At 50.3% G+C, this 23,522-nt stretch overlaps 1 protein-coding gene across 3 annotated transcripts in view; it reads right to left on the minus strand.

The window, feature by feature from the left end:
* Positions 1-23,522, minus strand: part of UNC5A (unc-5 netrin receptor A) — a 109,028-nt gene that overhangs the window by 2,084 nt on the left and 83,422 nt on the right. For 2 of the 3 annotated variants that reach the window (XM_053292805.1, XM_053292807.1), the window contains 13 exons: positions 18,555-18,776; positions 16,098-16,241; positions 15,712-15,815; positions 15,113-15,293; positions 14,366-14,533; positions 13,437-13,601; positions 11,152-11,340; positions 6,751-7,050; positions 5,511-5,598; positions 4,229-4,397; positions 3,028-3,261; positions 2,302-2,451; positions 1,731-1,895 (listed from right to left, as the gene is read on the minus strand). In XM_053292805.1, the coding sequence (XP_053148780.1) occupies positions 1,731-1,895; positions 2,302-2,451; positions 3,028-3,261; positions 4,229-4,397; positions 5,511-5,598; positions 6,751-7,050; positions 11,152-11,340; positions 13,437-13,601; positions 14,366-14,533; positions 15,113-15,293; positions 15,712-15,815; positions 16,098-16,241; positions 18,555-18,776 (2,279 nt within the window). The remainder of the gene's footprint in view (positions 1-1,730; positions 1,896-2,301; positions 2,452-3,027; positions 3,262-4,228; positions 4,398-5,510; positions 5,599-6,750; positions 7,051-11,151; positions 11,341-13,436; positions 13,602-14,365; positions 14,534-15,112; positions 15,294-15,711; positions 15,816-16,097; positions 16,242-18,554; positions 18,777-23,522) is intronic. The other variant, XM_053292806.1, reaches the window with a different exon arrangement.

Here is a 23,522-nt window from a genome sequence, read left to right on the forward strand (position 1 = left end):
TACAGTCATTCCTCTGGCTTCTGGGATTTCGGCAGGCACCAGCCACATGCTTTCAAGCATATCTTTGCAGCCATAAAATAACTAGAAACTTACTCAAGGTTCTCATAGTGTTGCACCCCATAAAATATGCTGTACTTTTTTTGAGCACCCACAGAATTGCAGCATATACAGACCCTGTTTGAACATTATACAAATACAACAAATATTTATATACTACTTTTCAACAAAAGTTTCCAAAACGGTTTACATAGATATAAATAAAATGGCTCTCTTTCCCCAAAGGGCTCACAATCTTAAAAAGAAACATAAGACAGACACAGGCAACAGCCACTGGAGGGATGCTGTGCTGGGGATGGATAGGGCCAGTTGCTCTCCCCTCACTAAATAAAGAGAATCACCACTTTTTAAAGGTGCCTCTTTTGTTCAGTTTAGCAGTTAGACCCTGCTAACTGAGCAAAGAGACACTTTTTAAAATGGTGATTCTCTTAAATTTACCTGGGGGAGAGCAACTTGCCCTATCCATCCCCAGCACAGCATCCCTCCAGTGGCTGTTGCTGGTGTCAATCATATGTTTCTTTTTAGATTGTGAGCCCTTTGGGGATAGGGGACCATCTTATTTATGTATTATTTATTTTTCTATGTAAACTGCTTTGAGAACTTTGTTTGAAGAGCAGTATAGAAATATGTAGCAGCAGCAGGGGACAATTTGATGTGGAACACTCATTATGTTCTATGAGTGTACAAATGTCTATATTGGTACCTGTTTTTGTGTGAATGACTGTACCTGTGTTCATTTTAAAAGTGAACCTAGGTACTGACCCCTCAAATGCATGCTATGGATAAGAGGTGCACTTCTGTACCTGCGTTGAACACAACATGTGAATAACTGTACCTGTGTACTTGTACCAGTGTTGAACATAATGTGTGAATAGGGCTACAGAGTCCTCCTGACTTTGTACTGGTAGGATGGAAAAGGGAAAAGAATGGAGGATGGAGAGGGAGGTCTAGGAAAATCAACTTTATATGAAGGCAACCCTCCTCCTGACAGACCCTGCCCTAAACTTCCATTTCTGAGTCTTTTTCAAAAGGAACTCCATGGTATGGTGCCCAGGCCATGAATTGCAAGTTCACATGAGATACTTGGAACCTGTTTGTTTGTTTGATTTCTATACTGCCCTTCCAAAAATGGCTCAGGGCGGTTTACACAGATAAATAATAAATAAATAAGATGGATGGATCCCTGTCCCCAAAGGGCTCAAAATCTAAAAAGGAACATAAGACGGACACCAGCAACAAGTCACTGGAGATACTGCGCTGGGCGTGGGTAGGGCCAGTTACTCTCCCCGTGCTAAATAAAGAGAATCACCACATTAAAAGGTGCCTCTTTGCCAAGTTAGCAGGGGTTAACAGTTTAAAAGGTAGTTGTCCACTCCACCAACATATTCATACATATTTATTTACATCCCATCTTTTTAACATCATAGAACTCAAGCATGGAGTTCTCAGGTGGTCAGCCTGCCTTGCCCTGCTAAGCTTCAGCAAGGTAACTATATCCTGTGCCTGCAGAGCATACCCTGGGATCTGATGAGTGAGCTTCTAGTCCAGAAGGTATTGTGTGTAACAATGCTCTTCCCAAGCAGTCCTCGACAGCATAGGAGGCCCCTTCCAACCCAAAGGGTACCGCACAGGTCATCTCATCAACCCTCCCATCGCTGTGTCCTTGCTTTCACCTTGGCAATGTTGAAGTCGATATTGAAACTCTGCCCATCACCCTCCACTTGCCAGATCCAGATTTTGCAAGCCAGCTGGCACGTGCTGGTGCTGAGTCGCTCCAGTGTGAAGGTGCAGTGCAGGTAGGGCTGCAGCCCACTCCAAAGGTGATAGAAGGGAATCTCCTGTGAAGAGAGGGCAGGCTTGGGTTGGAGGGTGCTGTTCTCCTCAAGGGCAAAGCAAAACTAGGATTCTGCATGATGATATGGTCTACTGCACAAGTGGATGCCAGTGGAGTCCCAAAGGAGGTCAAGCATAGTGGTGGACAGATAGCTACCTGCCTCTGCCACCGCATTTGACTACAGAGTACCTGGCTTGCAAAGGGCCTAGTAACACTCAGGCAGGGGCTGCATGGGTCTGAGTGCAGGTGGGGCTATACCTCTCCTTAAGCACTGTGCCCTAGCAAAGAGGAGGCGACAGAGGAACCATATAGTGGCCACCACAGTCCTAGCTTTTGCTGGCTAAGAGTCCACATACAGCCTCATCCTGCCCTAGATGCAAAGCTTTTCCTGAACTAGTGGACACACTTGCCTGATAGCTGACAAGGAGCTTGCTCTTCCACAGTGAGCTGGGCACATCATGGATGGAGAGGCGCAGGTTGTGGTAACTGTCCTTGAAGTGCAGGATCCGTGGTGCACCGATCAGCTGACCCCCCATCTGCTTCTCTATTTGTACCACTTCCTGTGGTGGCATGAACATAGGAGGTAGGGGAGGGTGGAGAGACTGAGCGTCTGGAACCACCAATACCCATTCCCAGTGGCCACCACCCACTACTGGTCCAATGGGTATCGAGCCATAATATGGAACACATTCCAGAACTACAAAGAACTGGTCTGTGTTGTGGTGGCAAAACTTCTGGATGGCAGATATTGGCATAGTGGAAGAAGATACTGCAGTTATAGTGAGGAAGGCAGGAGGCCCATGTAAGGTGAAATTACAGATCCTGTGGTAATGGGATGGGTCTTAGGAAGGGCAGAACACTGGGTCAGGCTTGCTGAAGTGGCATATGCACAGGTGCCTGGTTCTAGCATTAATAATGGACTCTAGTGGTTCCTGAGACAGTGATCATGAGCAAATGGTGGGTAATTTGAGACAGGGAAAAGCACAGCACTCTGCATAGTACACAGTAGGTGCAAAATGTGTGTGGGAGAAGGATGTGTGTGTGTGTGCGTGTGTGCATGTGTGTGAACAAAGAGAGAGAGTGTGTTGGCATTTCCAGGACATTAGACACTATCTGGGCCACTTTGGAGGTAATACCTTGAGTGCATCACGGGTGTCACTGAGGCAATACACACGGACATCATATTCCAGCCCTGTGCAAGTAGTGGGTGCAAAGAGGACCAGTTTGAGACGCTTTGAGGCGGCCATGCTGAGGGACTCCCCGACCAACGCAAAGCGGCCCAGTTGCTCGGTGAAGATGTAGCAGGTCTGGGGTTCCAGCTGGCAGTGGTAGAGTTCGGAGGGCGCCGGCTCCCCCAAGTGCAGCACATCCTGAGAGAATGGAAAGGGGACAAAAACCAGCCCAATCAGCACTTCCGGTACGGTGAGCACAGAGCCTGCCAGAGTGAGGAGGAGGAGGCAGAGTGGGCAGGGTGGCAGAGGACCCCCGTGGATGAGACATGGAACCAATGTGGATTACTAGGGCCAGCAGAGAGATGGCTGGGATTAACGCTGACTGATATGGCAGAAGGTGTGAACTGGCACACTGCTAACAAAAACAGCAGACTGGCCCGCAGTGAGCAGGAACTGGCATGGATAGTATGAGGGTAGTGCATTGCTTGCTCTGTGTATGAGGAGGGTTGTAGTAGAGGGCCGGAGAGGAGAGAAAGGCAGCGATTCTCTAGATACATCCAGCAATGTTTGCACTAGATTCAAGTTAACCCAAGGCACCACAGAGATGCATCATGGCCCCCATTACGTCTTCTTCTCCCAAGTGCCCAACTGTGCCCGTGTTGGGGAGCACATGAGTCCTTTAGTCCCCATTCCATTTAGTCCCTAAACAGGGCTCTGCGCATTCCGTGATGCTGCAGAAGTGCAGGTGAAAGCACAGAGTGTTGTCTTGGGTGCAGAAATTTCCAGCTTTCCTGGGGATCTTGAGTTTGTTTGTTTCTTTCTTTCTTAGCAAGTGTCTAGCTCTTTTGGGTACCAAGAGGGGCTTGGAAGTGAGTGGCCCACATCTGATGAAATCACAGAAGCCAGATGGATGGTTGGATGAGATTTCTGCCATGCATCATTTGTTGTCCCTCCCCATAATAACTAATGAAAACAGAAGACACTGCACAAAAGATGCAAAACTATGGAAATTTGCTTGATCTGCATAATTTACCCAGGTTACAGCATTTAACTTAGTGCAGGATGTTGGTAGTTGTTGCTAAACATACACATGCTTAACACAGAGCGTGTGCACAGCTGAACAGACCTTGAATTGCCTGGTGGTTCCTCGGCCCCGAGCACTCACCTCCCACGTGCCCTCACACGACTGCTTCTTGAGGCGCAGACTCCAGGTCTCGGGGTTTGGCTCCACACAGTGGTCCATGGCGAGGATGACAGGTCGGGTGAGCAGCACTCCTGGAGGGCCACAGCTGACAATGGGGCTCAGCAGAGTCTGGCAGCCAGCCAGGGGCAGCCTCAACAGGAGAGATACAGGGAAGTTGGGCAGAGAAGAGGCGTACAAAGCTATACATGGTTGGATCTGGCTATTGTCGTCAGCTGCTTTGGGAGCTGCATCGCCACTAGCTCAGGGATGAAGCAGAATGGAGAAATAGGGTGGGCCTGAGATCAGCATGGACCAGCAACATATCCAAGCAAAGCTATTTGTCTGGATTTAGAAATGAATTAATTTGCTGAAGTTTTCTCGCTACTAGAGTGTGATGTTGATCTAATAACCCTGGTAATAATGGAAATGCATTAGTTCATGGCAGACAGTTATTATTGGCGACTTCTGTAAAGTGGGAAGTCCAGAAAGATTTCTGAGAATTCAACAGAAACAACTGGTACTAAACACCCTCCCTTCCAAGAGAAAACAGGAACACTTTTGGACATGGCCAGTCGGCAAGTCCTTTTTAGAGGATTATTAGCCACGTGTCTGATTCTCCTGCAAGACTGGTTTGGCCAGTCTAGCAAGGTCCTTCTTGGCTCACAGCCCCACCAGTTTAGCTCGCAAGACTGCTCTCCATAGTGCTTAAGGAAAGATCCACTCTCCTGTAGCCTTCCTAATCAAATCCACCACCTCAGTCCTCTGCCGGCACCAAAGGGATTCTTGACACTCAGTGAGCCATGGTAAGAGCACGCTTCGCCATTTGCTGCTGAAGCAATCCCAAGCAGAGGGATGCCAGCGAGAGAGGGCCAGAGAGGCCAGCATTACAGAGACATGTTTGACCAAGTGTTAAGTGTGTAATCACGTTGCTACAGTGAAATCTTCCTAGGAGTGGCATGCTGGTCTTTATCTGTCACATACCCCAATCCAAAGCATTAGGGGGAAATATAAGCACATTTGTGTGTGTGTAGAAAGCATGAGTGCAGGGCAGCAGGGTCGAGATGTTTATCAGTTTGTAGGGAAACAGACGACCCATCTGACCTCGGACCCAAAGAGCAAATGTTCATGAGATTCACAATGAGCCATGGTAGGAAGAGGGGATGTGTGCCCATCTTGCTGACTGGAACTGGAGCCCTATTGGTATGGGAAGGGCCCTTGGGCCCCCAGTGAGATAGCTGGGGGTTTGGAGGGATGGGAGAGGTACCTCACATCCTCTTGCTTGTGAAGTGTCAGGTAGATTTCATAGATTTTCCCCCGTGGGATGGCATCCGGTGGGATAAGCAAGCTGACACCTAAAGAAGAGAAACATTGTTTCTTAGAGGGATGCTGCACACACAGGCCCACGTGACGCACAAAGCAACATGGTGCACAAAGCCGCCGGTTGTGCAACTGCCTAAAACCGTGTGCTTGTGCTTGCATAGCAGAACTTACATCATAATGGTTCCCTTGTGCAAATAGTTGCACAATTGCACTCTTGCACAGTACCATTGGAGCTGGATTTTATGGGCACAGCAAGGGAACAACCACGTTGCCTTGTGCATCATGTGGGCTACTGCCTCGAGACAAACTGACTTGTAGTCACTGGCTTGAAACAAACACTCCACGATCTCTCAGAAATGCTGACCACTGAAGAAAGGGCATTAGCCAGGGTTCCCTGTAACAGGGATTCCCAGATGTTGACTACAACTCCCATAATCCCCAGCCAACGGCAGCTGGGAATGCTGGGAGTTGTAGTCAACAATATCTGGGAATCCCTATTACAAGGAAAACAGGCATTAGTACAGGACAGTTTAGTCAAACAAGGTAAGAAAACAGACATTTGCCATTAGAGAGCACTGACAGGCAGGGAAAGGTAGGTGATATCTACCTTCTATCTGGGAAGTAGGGACTTTTCTAGGGTGGAATGTCTTAAGCATTAGAAGTTGGACTAGAAGACCTCCAAGTTCACTTCCAAGTCTTAACATTCTATGATGCTACATTTTGCACAAAATTATCCTTACCCCTTCTTGCAGTTCCATTACAGACCAGGGTGTTTTCCAGGTTAGCTGCTAAACAGCAGCAAAATGCTTCTGTTCAAGCAAATCACATTCGAAACGTAAACAGCCGGGGGAGCAGTCTCATGAAAATGAGCAACCCGAAAAAACAGCAACTTTTTTACGCTGGATATATCACAGCGATTAAATTCGAAACAAGGCATCGGAAATGTGAACGGCACCCTGCTGTCAGCATAGGGAAGTGTGGAAGCACACTTCCGAGATCCTCCATGACCCTAGTGTAGGGTGTAATCTGGAAAGCGCCCAGAAAGAGCATATTTCTCTTAGATGTTTGGGCAGGGGTGCTAGTCCCAAAGGATACCGAGAGCCTCACAAGGCATCTTCAAGTGGCTCTAAGTAGACCACCCTCCCAAACCCCAACCGTGTTGCTCTCTTGCCTCCCAACCTCACCTGTGTTTGGTATCATTAGTCGTCCACCCAGGAAGTTGAAGGTTCCATACGCCATGTTGGCACCACTTCTGGGTAAGGAGCGGAAGAAACTCTGGGTGGAGAACCGTGAGACAAAGTCCATCGGATCCGTGCTGGGGGAACTGTGATGGAGGGTGTGGCGTCCACTGCCCAGGGGGCTTAGCAGGTGCCCATTGCCAATCTGGAACTTGCTGGGTCCATCCTGGCGTGGGCACAGCGAGCCCTGGTAGGTCATGGTAGTGGTGCTCAGATCAGGCTGGATGGTGAGTAAGTGGGAATTATCTGTGTAGGGGGAGAGAAGTTATCAATAACGGGACCAATTGTGCTAGTAAAAAAAAATTCACATGCTGTTTCAAGCTATGCAAAACTCTCTGCCAGTCTGAACGAAAAAGGAAGTTCATTCTTCGCTCTACAGACAGAGCTAGATTATTTTATAGATGCAAATGCAGATATTTTGAGTCACCTCAGGTAGGTAGCAGCCTAATCACAAAACATTATCTCATCAGAGAGCATTGCATAAAATACGTTAAACCAGCAGGGGAAACAGACTGCTGCAATGACCCAAGAAACAAAGATCTGTGCTCAAACCATTACTTTTTGTATTAATAATGTTATGCATTTTATTTCCCTGAGATGGCTTCTTAAGGGTGCGGTAGGACAACCTCCCTTTAAAAGCAAGGATTCGGAGCTAACTCACACAACCTCTCTGTGCAACTCAAATGCTAGTGGCATGGCACAGGGGCTGCTTTAAGGGCTCAGTTCACCAGTCAGTGTGCCCAGGAGTGACTTGAAAAGTTCATAGGTGGCATGAATGGAGGGAGGCAGCTAAGTGGCTGATGAAGCGGCCAAATAAAAATCAGCCAACACCTAGGTGTGCAGAGAGGGCCTTGTGAATTGGTCCAAAAGGTCAGAAATGGAGCCGCTGTGGTGTGTGGTGCGTTCTTCCACAGCTGACATCTCAACAGAAAATGACTTCATGCAAGTGAGCACCCAGGGGGACACTTGGTTTTCCTGATGTACCCTTCATTATAGGATTGACTCCCCCTGTTCTTCACTGTCACTCAGTGGGGGTCCTGACGGCCATTGTGCAGAAATGTGCCAGCAGGTCTTGCTTCTCCTGTTCCATCAAGGCTCCTCTCCCCCAGAACTAATGTTGCTTGTTTAATAGGAAATCTGCTCCCTTGAACTAGTTCAGAAAGACCTAAATAAAAATTGAAGTGTATGTGAAGTGGTGCAATTAGGAAACCTTATACTAGACCAGGTCCCCATCTGGGTTGCCCTTCTTGGCTGGTGTCCTGTAGTGGTTCCAGTGCAGGACAGCAGGAAGCAATGGGAATGGGCTGTTCTTGGGTCTTTTAGCAGGTTCTCACAGAATATACAAATGGTTTCTTTCTACTTTCTGAAGTAGCATCCACCATTAGTGCAATATTTAATGGTGTCAAAATGTATGGTGAGAATCTCTGGCATCTGAGTATCTAGCTATGATGAACAGACGTTTGGAGTGATGACTGAATCTGTAGACTTGGCTGTCTTGTACAAAGCCATCTATAGAGCCTTTCCACATTTTAAAGAAATATCTATTTACATAATTTTAGCTGGCCTTTCTTTTCAAACAAAACCACAGCAGCTACCAAAACATGAAAAATCAAATCAAAACCAATTACAATACTAAAAAACAACAAATCCAATTCCAAGTAGTAAGATCTGAACAATAGTAAGACCTAAAACATAGGAACATAGGAATCTGCTTTCTACCGAGTCAGACCACACTAGTCTATCTAGCTCAGTATTGTCTACACAGACTGGCAGAGGTTTCTCCAACATTACAGGCAGGAGTCTTTCTCAGCCCTATCTGGAGATGCCAGGGAGGGAACGTGTGACTTTCTGCATGCAAGCATTTAGGTGCTCTTCCCAGAGCAGTCCCATCCACAAAGGGTAATACCTTACAGTGCTCACATGTAGTCTCCCATTCAAATGCAAACTAGGGCAGACCCTGCTTAGCAAAGGGGACAATTCATGCTTGCTACCAAAAGACCAGCTCTCCTCCCATAGACCATAAAACAATCCAACTAGCAGAATACAAGAGTGATAAGGCCCACAAGTCAATTTACCAGATCCCAAAACGCTTTCCTAAAAAAACAGGTTTTCACCATATGGCAAAAGCAGAACATTAAGGAAGCCAGATGGGCTTGCCTAGGGAGGACATTCCCTAACCCAGGTGCCACAACAACAAAGGCTATGCCTCTCTGACCCACTCAGCGAACTTCTGACGGCAGAGAGACCCTGAACAGGACTTCTGATGTTGATCTAAGCATGAGAGGAGGCACATATGATGGGCCATGATAAAAAGCATTCTAGCGCTTAATAGCACAGCAGAATTTACAAGAAGCTGGAGATGGATATAAGTGAGACCCAGTCTGGGTTCAGAAATGGAATGGGAACAAGAGAGGCATTATTTGGAATGAACATTCTCATACAAAGATGCCTTGATATGAAGATAGACATCTATATATATTTCATAGATTATGAAAAGGCCTTTGATAAAGTGTGCTACAAATGACTCATGGAAATATTGAAGAGCAAAAACACTGATGACATGGACATTCGTATAATAGGAAACCTATAGTGGCATCAAAAGTCTGTAGTCCGCGTTGATGGAGAAATGACAGAAGAGATCGACATTCAAAGAGGAGTGAAACAGGGATGTGTTCTTTCACCTGCATTATTAAACATCTATTCTGAAGCAATATTTACCAAAGCACTTTCTGAACAACAAGGTGGTATTATGGCAAAGCAGTAAATAATATTCGTTACTCAGACAATACTGTCGTGCTAGCAGACAACAAAACCAATCTGCAAAATCTCTTGGAATGCATGAACCAAGTCAGTGTAGAATATGGGTTGAGAATGAATTTGAGGAAAACTAAGTACATGGTCATCAGCAAAGGACCTCCCACTGCAGCGAACCTAACAATCAACAACACCCAAATTGAAAGAGTTTCACATTATAACTACTTGGGAATATGGTTAAATGAACACAATGACAGTACACAAGAAATAAACACCAGGATTGAAATGGCAAGAGCGGCTTTTGTAAAAATGAAGCATCTGCTCTTTAATAAGGATTTCAGTAAAGAACTGAAAATTCATACAGTGAGGTGTAACACCGTATGATCTATTCAGTCTTGCTTTATGGAATGGAAGCTTGGATATTTTAAAAACAGAATATGAACAAACTTTCGAGCTCTGGATATATCGACATATATTAAGAATATCATGGGTAGACAGAATTACCAACAAGGAAGTTTTGAGAAGAATGGCAAAAGAGAAAGAGATAATTAACATAATTAAGAGAAGAAAATCTCTGAATATCTTGGCCATGTTATTAGAGGGGGGGAATACCCCTTATTGCAGTTAATCATTCAGGGAAAGATTAAAGGAAGATGAAGAACATCCTGGCTGAAAAATCTGCAGGAGTGGTTTGGATGCACATCCTGACAACATTTTAGAGCTGTGGCATCCAAAGTCAGAATAGCCTTAATAATAGCTAACCACCAGTAGGAGATCACACCTGAAGAAGAAGCACTTAATGCCTATAGCCTGGCTTCACATCGCTTTTGTTAAATTAGACAGACTTTCCATTTAAACTCTCTGAATGACTGCCTTAATATTGTCGCTGTTGCTGGATTTTCATTGTGCTTTTAAGTTCTGTGGTATGTTAAAGCTACCTTGATGTTGATTTTTTTAAAAGGCAGCTCCCATAAATACCTGACAGACCATGACCCCGCCTGCCATGGAGCTAAAAGACACATTTATTGGGAGGAAGTCTAATAAGCAGGTGTTCCATTGTGGAAGTGGAGCCCATCACTACCTGCAGCCCAAGTGACATAGAGTTGTGGCCCCAAGTCAGCAAGGGTGAGGAAAGCAGTTGCCATAAGACTAAGTCACACCCCAGAGGGTCCCTGCTGCTTTAAAAGTTCCATGATTCTTGCACCTCCTGCCTTGTTGCCCTGTTGGGGCCTTGCCCACTTTCCTCTTCTGACTGCTACAGCAAATAGGAGAGGAAGGTGGATAAAGTGACCCGAGAAGCAACAGGACAGAAGGTGCACGAGCTATGAAACTTTTAAAGTGGCAGGCCCCACTCTGGCAACTCTCCTTTCCAGGAGGATGGGAGGCGCAGTACCTGCACCCTCTCTTTGTGCCACGATCCATCCAAAGAGACCAACATCATTTCCAGGTTGAGACCTGGAAACCCCATACAAAACTAAATGGGGCTCCAAGAAGACTGCTTGCCCAGTGGTTCCCATAGCCACCTGTGATGCACACCCACTGCAGAGATCTCAAGTATTTCCCCTGGTGCCGCCACACTCAGGCAAGACTCACCTGCTTTGGTTGGCTTGATGCTGACCGGCTGGAAGCCAGCAGTGAGGATAGAAGAGTCAGCCACATCAGAATCCAGTCCTTCCTTCTTGCGGCAGTACACCAGTGTGACCACCAGGAGCAGCAGTACCAGGCAGACAGCCACAGCAATCAGGCCTACATACAGAGCCACATCCTCAGAGCCACCAGTTCCTACAAAGGGAAGCAGGAGAATGGAGAGCTGTAAGCCTTGTTTCTGGATAAGGGGGAAGACGCTCTGGAGAGGAAGCCCCCCACTTGTCTGCATGATGGCAACATCGGTGGGTGTCTGAGAGTGAATGGGACTTGTCGGGAAGAGGGAGTAGTGATTTAGGCCCAGAGGCAGGATAAGGCTCTTTTTAAAAAGACATATCTAGACGTTTCCACATTCTCAGAAATTGTGAGGCTCATATTGGACAAGGCTTGTTTTATTTAAAATGAGAGGAACCCAAAGAGGGAAGTAATGTGGTGAAAGGAGGAAGGGACAGTGATACTTGGTCACCCAAGGGCTCCCAAACACCTAGAGCCATTTTGAATCATAGACCATTGGTGCTCTCAGGAGGAAGCTCATCAAGGACATGTCCTTTCCCCATTGTTCAAAGGCAAAATAATGGGCCCATCCCCCTCCTTTCTGAACAGAGCCTTGGACATGGTAATCTCCCTTAATTCCCCATCTTGGTCTTCAATTGGGTGGAGAGTCGATTGAACAGAAAGGAACGAGAAGCAAGAGAGATCTGCCTGGGAACCACAGGTACCACTTCAGATTTCAGTGGGAAAGGGGGGCAGACTTTTCAGCAAGGTCTGAAGGCTTGCTTCTTAGATAAAATCACGATCAAACTGCATAACAGCATGTATTGTTGCTTTCTATCATTATAGCAGTCATCCACACAGGTCTTTTCTTCTTCAGCAAAAGGATTTGTGCCTTTGGCATGCAAGCCTAGTACATAAGCTAATTTACTGTTTGTTAAGAACAGCAGCAAAGCATGTACAACCAGTGAGTTTAGCCAAAATATATGTTGTCCTCAGGGACAATCTGAAACATGGGAGGAGGGCCCCTGCATTCCATAAATGGGACCCCAACTGTTATAAAGATTATTATGGGTAAGAGGAAGGCTGCAGAAGGGTAGCTGGGGTTTGAAAGAACCTTTCGGCTCCCCTCTCATAATTTCTGAATAATGACAGGCTGTCTTTAAGAAGGAACCAATATCCCCTTCCCCATCCACCATCTTGTTTGTGCCCATGAAGGTCGAGGCGGGGGCAGCAGAAGTGTTTAAAATTCCCTGACCCAGAAACCCCTTGCAGAGGAGACGGTGCGAGTGTATGCTGTTTTTTGCACTGGGCATCCACAGACTGACAGGCAGCAGGTTGGAGGGCGAGGGGTGGGGTGGGGTGGGGTGGGGGAGCAGGCATGTCGGCCTGTGTGTGTGTGTGAGAGAGAGAGCACATCGGTATGCTAACAGGAGCAAGCAGACACGCACCCAGTAACCTAGTTTCTGAGGCACAACATATGTGCAGGGAGGGGGCCGCCTGTGAGGGAGGCAGAAAGAGCATGTGTGTGTTTTCTGTGCACCAGCACTTTGGCCTGCTGTCCCTCTGAATCCCCGTCCTGCCCCCACTCTTGCTGCCAGCTGGCCCAGACTGTCAGGCTGAGTACCTCTGGGGAGGCAGGGGGACATTGCTTCATTTCAGCTGTGAGAATGGTTAATTTGATGTAAAAGGAAGAGAAAACCCCTCGGAGGCCTAACAAGCCAGGCTAGTTAATGAGCCAGGATGGGACCTGTCACTCACTCTCCCACCCTGTCATGCCAGCACAGAGCTTCCCTGCCTGGAGGGCAACAGGCTGCTTGCTCGGCCTCGGCGCACCAGTCATTATCTTTGGGTGCAGAGAGCGCATCGCTTGGGAGAGAACTCTGGCATCTGGAGGGACACCCGGGCGACAGGGCCTAGAAGGGGGAGTCACTGCCAAGGTGGGTCCCCGCTTTGCTGCCTGTGGCTGCCCGGCAATGCTAAAGTAGGCAGCAGAGATTCCATCTGTGCGGGGCAGACAGCTGCTAGTTCTTGTGCGGACGGGTAAGCAAACCAGAGTTGACAGGCCTCTCTGCGCTTCCATCTCCGTCAGCCTGGAAGGTCAGAACGGAACTCCACAGGAGGCACCTCTCCAGCCAAGAGAGGCCTTGCAGAATGCATGACCTGCCCCACTTCCAGCGCCCCTCCATCTCCAACCACAGCACCCTCTTCCCCCGCAAGTGGTAGGAATGGCAGGAACTCACCATGCGTACACAGCTCACTGGTGCAGTTGTGGGTCTCCAGTTCAGGCCCCTGACACTCGTCCCCGCCATTCCGGGGCGCTGGATCCGAGCACTCGCGGCTACGCCAGTGTGTACAGTCAACGCCGCACACAGACCACATGCTCCAGGCTGACCAGCCACCAGGTACTGCCAGACAGGAGGAGGCCGCACAGAGGCTTAGTAACTAAAATGCTAACTCCAACCTATTCTTATCCTCAGCATGGCTTCTCTCCCCCCACCCCACAGTCCCCAAGCAAGGCTCTCTCTACCCAAACGCTCATAGCAACCTCAAGGGCCAGGGAGATCCTCTAGAGCTCTGGAAGGGGACAGAGGCTGATGGCTGGCCCACTGCTTGGCACAGAAGCCACCCTAAGAGGGATGGAGGGTCCTTCCCACATTCAGAGAGACAAGGGCTTCAAGATGGGAGAGGACAAACACAGACAGATGGATGGGTTGGGAAAGGCAGGTAGAGCAAGGGAGAGGGGTGGGCAAGGCACAGGCCAGCTGCCCTTGGGGCTGTTGGTGCAAACAGAGCTGGAGACACAGAAGAAGAACTCTCAGGCACGTGGGTCTTCGTTCTCTCCAGATTCACTGGGAAATCAGTGGGATGTCTTGAGAGCAAGGCAAGGGCTGGCACACTGGAGGGGCTTGCAGTGTAGGGCACAGGCAGAGCTGTGTGCATGGTGAGCCCAAGGCCAGACCAGAAAAGAGGGCTAGGAGCGGGGAGGGGAGGGGAGGGGAGGGCACGAGCCCAGGTGTGCTGCTCACACAAGGCTGGCTTCCTAAGCACCTCTCAGCTCTTGCTGGCGGGAGTGGGGGGGGGGGACTGTGCCGCCGAGCGCTTAGGGTGGGAGCCCAGCCCAGAGCAGGCCACCGGAGCAGGCAGGTGCACAGCAGTGGCAGGGCAGTACCTGGGCACAGGGTGGCGCAGGAACTTTTCTGCACATTCTGGCCCTCACAGAAGGCCCCGCCGTTGAGTGGCGTTGGGTTGGTGCAGCTCCGGCTCCGCTTCTGCCAGCCCCGTCCACAGCTGGTGCTGCAGGCTGACCAGTCCGTCCACGTCGACCAGCCGCCATTCACTGGGGGGAAGGGACAGCATCAGCTACAGCTCCCGTGGAGGGCCGGTGGCTGAAGGGAGCGGCCACCCCGGCCGGGAACACAGCGCTTTCTGAGCCGGGAGAAGGAGCCGCCGAGCCCTTCGGGGGCCTGGGGTAGCATCGCTCACGAAAGGAACACTTCCGTTGTGGCCTTGTGTGTGTGTGTATGTGTATGGTTTGGGGGGGAATACACAGGAAAACATGGGGGGTATGCAAGAGGAGTCACAAGCAGAGGGGCAGACACTTGGAGGAGCGGGGAGGGTCATGCAGCTTCCCCCTGGGGGATTCTGCAGAAGCGTCACTTGCTCCCTAGGCACATTGGGGCCCAGCTCCCCACCCCCTACCTGCACCCCCCCCATCCATGCATGTAAACCAGACTCAAATCCCCTCCAAGGCGGAATCTCTCTTGCGAGCAGAGTTCCCACTGCAGCCCTCCTACCCCCATGAGCTATGGCTGAACAGGGGCTTCACGGGGCAGGGCAGGGTGCCAGGCTAACCAGACTCCCCACTGGCCCCAATTCCCGCAGGGCCGCTCACTTCGCTCCCTCACAGGGGCCTTACCGTAGACGGTGACTGCGGCAGAAGAGCTGCGTCGCCGGGCCACAATGTTCTTGGCCACACAGGTGTAGTTGCCGGTGTCAGCCAGGCGGGCCTGCTTCACCACCAGGCTGTGCTCCAGGGTGATGTAGAAGTTCGGGTCCAGCGTGGGGTCCAGGAGCTCTTCATTGCGCAGCCACTCGACCTTGAGGAGACACAAGCCCCACGGGGCAGGGGGGCGGGAGTGGGTCAGAAGCCTGTTAAGGGCACTGCTGCTGCTGCACTGGGTCTCCATTGGGAGACACACTCTGGCCCTGATCTGGTGAGGGACAGAGATTGACAGGCCTGTCAGCACCAGGGTAGCCCAATGTGAGCTAATGAGCTCTGCAGAGAGGGACAGGAGCTGGAGTCAATCAAGCAGCGGAGAGTCTGGGGGCAGGGGGCGGGCAGAGGACCATCGACTCAACCTAGAGCAGAGGCAAGCATTGCAGGATGGCAAAGTCAGGCAGGGTGAGACATGGGCTCAAGCTGGCGGGGGGGGGGCTCTCCAGCCAGTTCTTTGCAATGGGTGGACATTAGGGACTACTCCCAGAAACCACCACACAGGGCCGGGTCATACTCACTTCAGCTGGTGGGATCCCTTCCGGAGGGCGGCAGGGCAGCACAAGGCCCTGCTCAATAGAGACCTCCTTGGCCACTGGCTCCTGCTCAAAGTTCTTCCGCAGATCTAGAAAGAAGAGAGGCGCAGAGTAGCTTTCTGATTACAGATACCCCCGGCCAGGCCACTCCTCTATGGATTTGTCTTCTCTCTGCCTGCACTAATGCCACACACAGGCCTATTATGGGCCCTGGGTTTCAGGCCAAGCTATCTGTAACTGAGAGCCATGGGGCCCCGGCACGGGCAGGAGGGGAGGTAGATTAGACGAGGTTTGAGGAGAGAGGGGATGGATAACCTGGGAGCCCAGATGGACCCCTGGGCAGATGGGACAGTCAGCAGGGCGTCACTCACAAGCAATGCGCACATAGGCCTTCTGGCTCTTGGTGGTGCCAGAAGAGCTCCAGGCCACACACTGGCACCAGTACTCCTCCAGGCCAAAGATCTTCTCCACCTGCTGCCGTGAGATGTCGATCCGTACCTCCATGAGGGGCAGGCCTGCCAACACACCAGGGGGCAAAGGAGGGAGAGAGGGAAGAGATCACTAGGTGAGGGAGTTCTAGGCAGGGTTGTGTGTGTGCCACAATTCTGTGAATTTGGGGAGACTGTGGTATTGGGTGCAGAGTTCAATTTCCTGAGAGACTCAGCCTTTTTAAAAACAAAACAAAAAACAAAACAGGATTTTATCCTTTATGGTACACTCAAACATGCAAACAAACCCTAGTGAAATTTCAGAAGCCAGGGTGCTTTCCCACACAGGGCTGTTACTTCAAATCCCTGCCAGAAGGGAGTGAGTATGTTCACACATCAGCCCGATTTGCCCTAAAGTCCATTCAAGATTTTTGGAAGCACCCCACACACAAATCGGGTTTTTCCTTCTGAATTTCACCTCATCCTGATTTATGTCCAGGTTTTTAAAAATCCTGTATTTTACTGAAGTTTCCTGGAGAATCCGCAGCATGGTGCTGACATCAGTCTTCACATTTACATTATAAGCAAGTCACGCCTATGGGAGGCAAAAACAAAGCTGCCCAGCTGCCTTGCCTTCCACTCGGGGGCAGAGAGTAGAAAAACAAGTTTTCAGGCTTTTTGCTCTTTGAACGTTTTTTTGGGGGGGGGGAAATCTGGGGGAGGAGAGAGTGTTTCCAGTCTTTTGCAGAAAATGAGCATTTCCTTGCAGAAAATGAGTATGCAATCCAAGCTGGGATGGGGGCTGCAAAAGCAGAGGCCATGCTGCAGGAAGGCTGACACATGCTGTCTGTGTGTGTGTGTTTAGGGTGGGGGGGGGGAGGGGATAGAAAGCCAAGGCTGATGGCTAACGGGCAGTCTGATCCACGACTAATTAAGCTCTCTCTGTGTGTGGACTTCAACAGAGCCAGATCACAGAGGGTGCTTTAATTATTAAACCCTTGGGGGAAAGGGAGATGTGGCGTCCCCTCCTCTAGGAAGCCATTGGCCACAAGCAAAACGCGGAAGTGAGCTGTGTGTGAACCTACACAAAAGAAAACTCACAGTAGAGACAGTGTTCCCTCTTGTTGTTGACTACAACTCCCAGAATCCCCAGCTGCAATGGCTTTTGCTTGGGAATTATGGGAGTTGTAGTCAACAACCTCTGGGAATACCTTTTAGAGGGAAAACTGAGTAGAGAGTTTCATTCAAAGTGGCTTCCCCCATCAGATACTCTGAGAGCTGGAAGTCCTGTGTGGGAAAGCTCCAGAAGCACTACTTTAAAAGATTTCCAGTGAGCATGGTGAGGAGTTTTGATGGCTCTCCCCACTGAGCGACTAGAATCAGAATATAGAATCAGAATATATTATGCAAAATAGTAAAAACAGCAGAATAAACTATATTTTTTATTTATTTATTTTACATCCCGCTCTTCCTCCAAGGAGCCCAGAGCGGTGTACTACATACTTAGGTTTCTCTTCACAACAACCCTGTGAAGTAGGTTAGGCTGAGGAAGAGTGACTGGCCCAGAGTCACCCAGCTAGTTTCATGGCTGAATGGGGATTTGAACTCGGGTCTTCCCAGTCCTAGTCCAGCACTCTAACCACCACACCACGCTGGCTCTCAAAGACACTTTGTATAATCTGTACAAGTTGTAGAACCTAGCTATTCTTTATGCAGATTTGTGGGGGGGGGGGGTATGTGTGGCCACGAGGTAGAATTTTGATTTTATTTTTTTAAGCACAAACAAATTATAGTCAGAGTCTCCTATAGACTTGGGTCCCTAGATGTTGTTGGTTTGGGGCCACTGTGGCTGGGGATGAAGGGAGTTGTAGTTCAACTGGGGACCCAAATTTGAGAACCCCCGGAATATAGAACAGCAACACATCCTGATCCCAGAGAGGGCTGTTTCCCAGACCCTGAAGCACAATGTCCGTCCACCTGCTGCAACCCTGGCATGGAACTTCTTTGTTCACCGGATGCCACAGAAGGCAGCCAAGGGGGCAGGCACACACCAACACAGTTCTTTTGGAAACCTTGCTGTCCCATTTTTCTTGGCCTTGCCCAATGATAACGAATGGGATCTCAGCCCTCACTGGTTCAAGCTGGGATGGTTTAACACTCGTCCCCTCTCCCCTGGGAAAGGCAACTCTGTGAGTAGGCCTAGAGAATAACACCTTCACCAAAGTACAGTTCCCAGGATTTGGGAGAGACAATGTATGACAGGTCAACTAGCACAAAAGCAATCTATAGATACATCCGATGAGAACCTTTTGACTCCAGCGTGGCAGCTGACTGGCGGTCAGCCAGCTCTACAGGCCCAGATTCCCCTATTTCTCTTGGACGCCCCTTTCCAACACTCACCGGTGCCTTTGTCCATGCTGCGCTGGATGATGTGGTCACCCTGGTGCACCCACTCGCCATTGCACTTGAAGTAGATCTGGGTGGCAGGTGTGGCCTTGCAGGCCAGCGTCACTGGCTTGTTCTTGACAATGTAAACATCCTCTGGTTCCAGCAGGAAGTGCGGGAGCAGGTCTGAGGTGGAGCCAGGCACAGGGATGGGCACGGTGGCACTCTGCTGGGCACCTTGGCAGGATAGATGGAAAGGTAGAGGTTAGAAACTGGCACCTTGGCAGTGGCCAAGTTCAACCAGGTCTTGAAGAACCAAGCTTCCACCATGGGTCCTGGAGATGGGGGTCTGTTGCTTGCCGAGCCTACATGGCTCTCTGTTCCTAGGGCTGTCCTTAGGGCATGGCAAGCAGGGTGACCGCTCTGGGCCCCACTCTTTTAAGCCCCATTAGAATTAACTGGAAGGGGGCCCCGCACTGGCTGGTTTGCCCTGGGCCCCACCAGGGCTCTCTAAGGACATCCCTGTCTATTCCACACCCCAATGGACATCAGTCAGTGCAGACACTGCCTTTGCTCCACTGAGCAGTTCTACAGTCCTCTAAGACCAAACTTCTTCGGCTAAAAAGCAAGGCTTCATCCATTAGAGCAACCCCAGCTCTTTGGGAATTTTGGGCTAATTGTAGAGTAGATTGGTCCTCGATGCTCACGAAAGCAGCTCCAGCAAGAGCTCTCAGTCATGCTGCTTTCCTGCAGCCAGCTCAGCTGGGCATGGAAGCAGCCTGGCCCCCTCAGCTGCTCGGGCCTCACCTATGCAGCCAAATACTTGCACACTGGGGGCAAGGGTCGGGGGCAAACTCTCATGGCGTTTTCTCATAACTAGTTGTGCACATATTAAAGCAGACATCAAAAGCTCATGATGGTTAACATGTGCCAGTAATTCTTAAGACCTTAGGAAGATCAGTCAAACTTCCAGAGGAGTAAATGAATTAGAATTCCACAGGAGACTATCCTGATCTTGGCTGCGTCAGGGTCTTTGCCGAGGCAGGAATTCAAGAGGACACAAACACAGACAGCTCTGAGGGGAAAGGGGTCAGGACCTCAGCTACTTCTCAGCTGGGTCTAGCAACATAAGAGAGAGGTTGTTCTGCCGGCAGATTGGAGCAGGCTGCTGGTTTTTATGGCTGCTGCCCTGGCAGAGAGAATTTGCCTTGGCTCTTCCGTAGGGAAGAATCTGCTGCTTAAAAGGCCTTGCCAGATTTTCTAAGCGCTGGCTCTGGTGGTGCTGAGAGATCTCTAACAAGGCTGGCAGGTCATCAGGGGACTCCTCCAAGCCAGAGGGTGAAGGCGGAGCTGTGTTCTTGGATAGTGATAGAGGTGCTGGATTGGACAATTTTAAGATTATCCACAGCAGTGTGTACCAACAGAGATAATCAGAGGCAATCGCTGTAGAGAGGCTCTTTAGCAGGAGCGAACACTAGAAGTGATGCAACAGCTGCAGTCATTGGTTGCGTTTAGGGTGCTGTTACCTCTTGCCAGTGACGATATGTGAACACCTTTCATTGTGGGAATGCTCTCCGATGCATCACCACAGTTATACTGGTGGCTGATAATTATTGTGAACCCCTGATTGCATGTGTACTCCCAATAGGAGTCTCTCATAGTGGTAAGGGCCACAGTCATGGTGGCTGCTTGGGGCTGGGAATACCCTGTGTCCTACGGGCATCTCCTATAACTTTGCTAGTGCTCTTGAGGCTCCCTCCTTAGCATCTTCCAAGATGAAGCCGGAGTCCCTCCTTTCCCTATTAGCATGTCAAGTGCCCTTCAGTCTCTTGTTGGGACAGAGGGACCAGACTGCCTGGTGGGTGGCCTCTGGCGTGACTGTGCTGTGTGGACAGAGCTGAGCCTCAAATTCAGATTCCCACCTCCACCCATTAAGACTGGAAATTCAACTCTCCGGAGCTGAAAACCTGAAAGTGCAATCTGGTGAGAGCTTGAGCTGCGGAGCCACTTCATAGATGCAGCCCAGCTCTGTTATATATCATGAGTAGAACCAACTCCAGTGTGGTACTAGACTCGGAACACGGAAATAGGAAGCTGCCTTATATGGAGTCAGACCATGGGTCCATCTAGCTCAGGTTTGTCTACACTGACTGGCAGCAGCTCTCCAAGATTACAGGCAAATGTCTCTCTTAGTTCTACCTGGGGATGTAAGGGAGAGAACCTGGGACCTTCTGCATGCCAGCCTGCAGACTCCACTGAGCTATGGCCCCCACCCCCTAAGAGGACCTTACAGAGCTCACATGTAGTCTTCCATCCAAATGCAAACCAAGGTGGACCCTGCTTAGCAAAGGGCACAATTCATGCTCGCTGTCACAAGACCAGCTGTCCTAGGAGGAGAGCTGCACATCCTCTGATATTTCTTTCCCATTTGCCATTGGCTCTTGGTGGTCTGGGACAGAGCAAGATGGGCTTTAGGCAGCGTTAACTGATGATGTTATGATCAGATGGCACTGTTACCTGCCTTGAGTTCTTGGAATGGGTAGGCTATACAATGGACAACATAAATAAATACATGTTCGATGACAAGCTACTTCAGTGGAGTCGGATGGACGACTTGCCTACCACTACAGCATACCGGAAAGATTAACTTCAAAATGTTGCTTGCCCTATAATCTCACATATACATCCAACCATTTAGACACTACAGACATGTAGGCTTTGCCGGTGTTCCACACACATCTAGCACCCAGACATTATAATTTCAGAATTCTGAAAGCACAGCATAGACTGACAACAGTTTTATATTCAACGGCAACATAAGCTGGTATTTTAACCCGCCGGAGAGCGATATCTGGAAGCTCTGTCAGCAGCTACTAGACGTACTGAGAGAACAGATATGCTCCCCATTCAGCTGGTGCAGTTGTGTGGGATACAGCTCCCCCCCCCACACACACACGGTGGCCCACTGTGCCCTCCCCGAAGCCAAGCCCTGGCTCTCGCTCACTCTCCCTCCACCACGGCTCCATCCTTCTCTTCCCAGCTACATTGCTGCGCCCCTGTCACCGGCTAGCACAGCCGGGGCTGCCGACAAGAGGCTCCCCTCTCCTGGCCTCCACCGGGGCTAATCCATCACGGCAGGAAAAGCCGCACGGCGCGCGCCCAGTGAACCTGCGCCGATCCCTCATGTCTGCATTTAGCTGCTAATGAAAAAGAAATGTAGTGTGACCAATAAGGGACATAGCTCACTTCTCCGGGGGCCTCGTCTCGTCATGCCACACTGAGCTGATCCAGCTCCCTCCCCTCTGCCCCTCCTCTGCCTTGAAGCTGCCTGCTGGGCCTGGCAGCTCTGCAGGGCACTGCCACGGCACCTGCGCTGCTAAGCTCGGAAGACGTCCTGCCTGGGATAGGGTCTCTTTGCCACAGCCCCCCCCCAAAAAAATGGCAAATCGGACGACAGCAGGAAGGGAAGCTGCCGAGAGCTAGCTCAGGCAGAGGCTTGTGTTCCAAAGCCCAGGGACAGGGGCATTCGGAGCCACACACTGGGGCTTCTGACGGCCAAAGGCCAACGTCCCGGCCTGTGGCTTCTTGAGCCCCCCACACCGACTCCCTTCCCCCACAGCAGCTGCTGCTTCTCACCTCCCACCTCACTCACTCCCTACCATGGCTCCGGCTTGCCATTTCCACAAACACCCCCTCACCTTCTCCGCCCCTGTTGTGGCTTCTCCATCCGTAGGAAGACCCGATGGCACAGGTGACAGACTCCCATCATGCCTCTCATCTTTGCGCAGGAGAGGGGGTTTCCCTCAGCGGCGGGTTTCCCCCCTACGGCAGGGTCGCATCCAGATGAGCAGCACTTGCCACCGTTCCTTCCTGTATCTCACCTTCCAAGGCGAGAGGCTCTGTCCTCCGATGAGCCATCTGCACCTGGCCACCCTGCCCATTAGCCTCTCCCTCTCCACCCCAGCTTCTCTTGACTTCATGGCCTTAGGCTGATCTGCCGCTTTCCCCATTCTTTCCCTCTCCCAACAAGCCAAGTCTCCAAGGAGGCCTGGTGGCTGCAGCTGCATGAGCAGCAACTGCCGCCACCTCCTCCTCCTCTTCCTCCCAAGCTTCCTAGAGCAAATCTGGTAGAGAATGGTTCACGGCATGCGTGCCGTTCCCAAGCTGCAGTGGAGCCATCCTTGGCTTGGGGTCTGTCTGTGGCACCTTCCGCAGCTACTACACTGCATGGCAGGGAGATCCTTTCCCTGGGGTGCGTCCCATCAAACATCCGGGTGGAGTTGATTTTGTGGCCCAGCCAGTCATCACCTTGCCTAAGGAGGAAGGGCAGCAATCAAGCGGGGCCAAAGAAAGGCAACTGCCCCTGTTTGCATGTTGGGATATCTACACACACACACACACACACACACACACACACCCTCCAGCGGCTGGAGATGTGGCTCCCACACTGCTGCTGGCTGAAGGCGTGAAAGAGCTTTCCTAGCTCAGAGCAGCAGAGAGGAAGTTCCAGCGGGCCAAGGACCAGAGTTCAGCCACCATCCACAAACGCCATCTTAAAATTTGTGAGCCCTCTTTGCCCATTGCCAGAGATCAGCGGCTCCCAGCAACTTCAGCAGGGTCAGCCCTTTGAGGAATGATTTGCTCCTTTGTCCCCACTGTGATGCTCAGGGGTGGAGTGGGGGGCACTTGCCAGGCCTAGATGGCACCAATGCCATCATACTACAGAAGGAGCGAGGGGCTCACACAAATATGCAGAGTGCTGGCACAGGGACACAGCAGGCAGGGTCCAGCCGTGACAAAGTCCTCTGGAAACGAATGGATTTATCAAATGGCTCATTGATTTCATCATGATGAGCTCATTGATTTAGTCATGACTAACTCGTCTGAATGCTGCCTAGCACACCTAAGCTGACTGTAAATGCCTGGCATGCCACATACAAATTCGCATATGATGAATATTTATATACCGCTTTTCAACCGAAG

The sequence above is a fragment of the Hemicordylus capensis genome, chromosome 2 (genome assembly GCF_027244095.1).
Source record: "Hemicordylus capensis ecotype Gifberg chromosome 2, rHemCap1.1.pri, whole genome shotgun sequence".
NCBI classification, from domain to species: Eukaryota; Metazoa; Chordata; class Lepidosauria; order Squamata; family Cordylidae; genus Hemicordylus; species Hemicordylus capensis.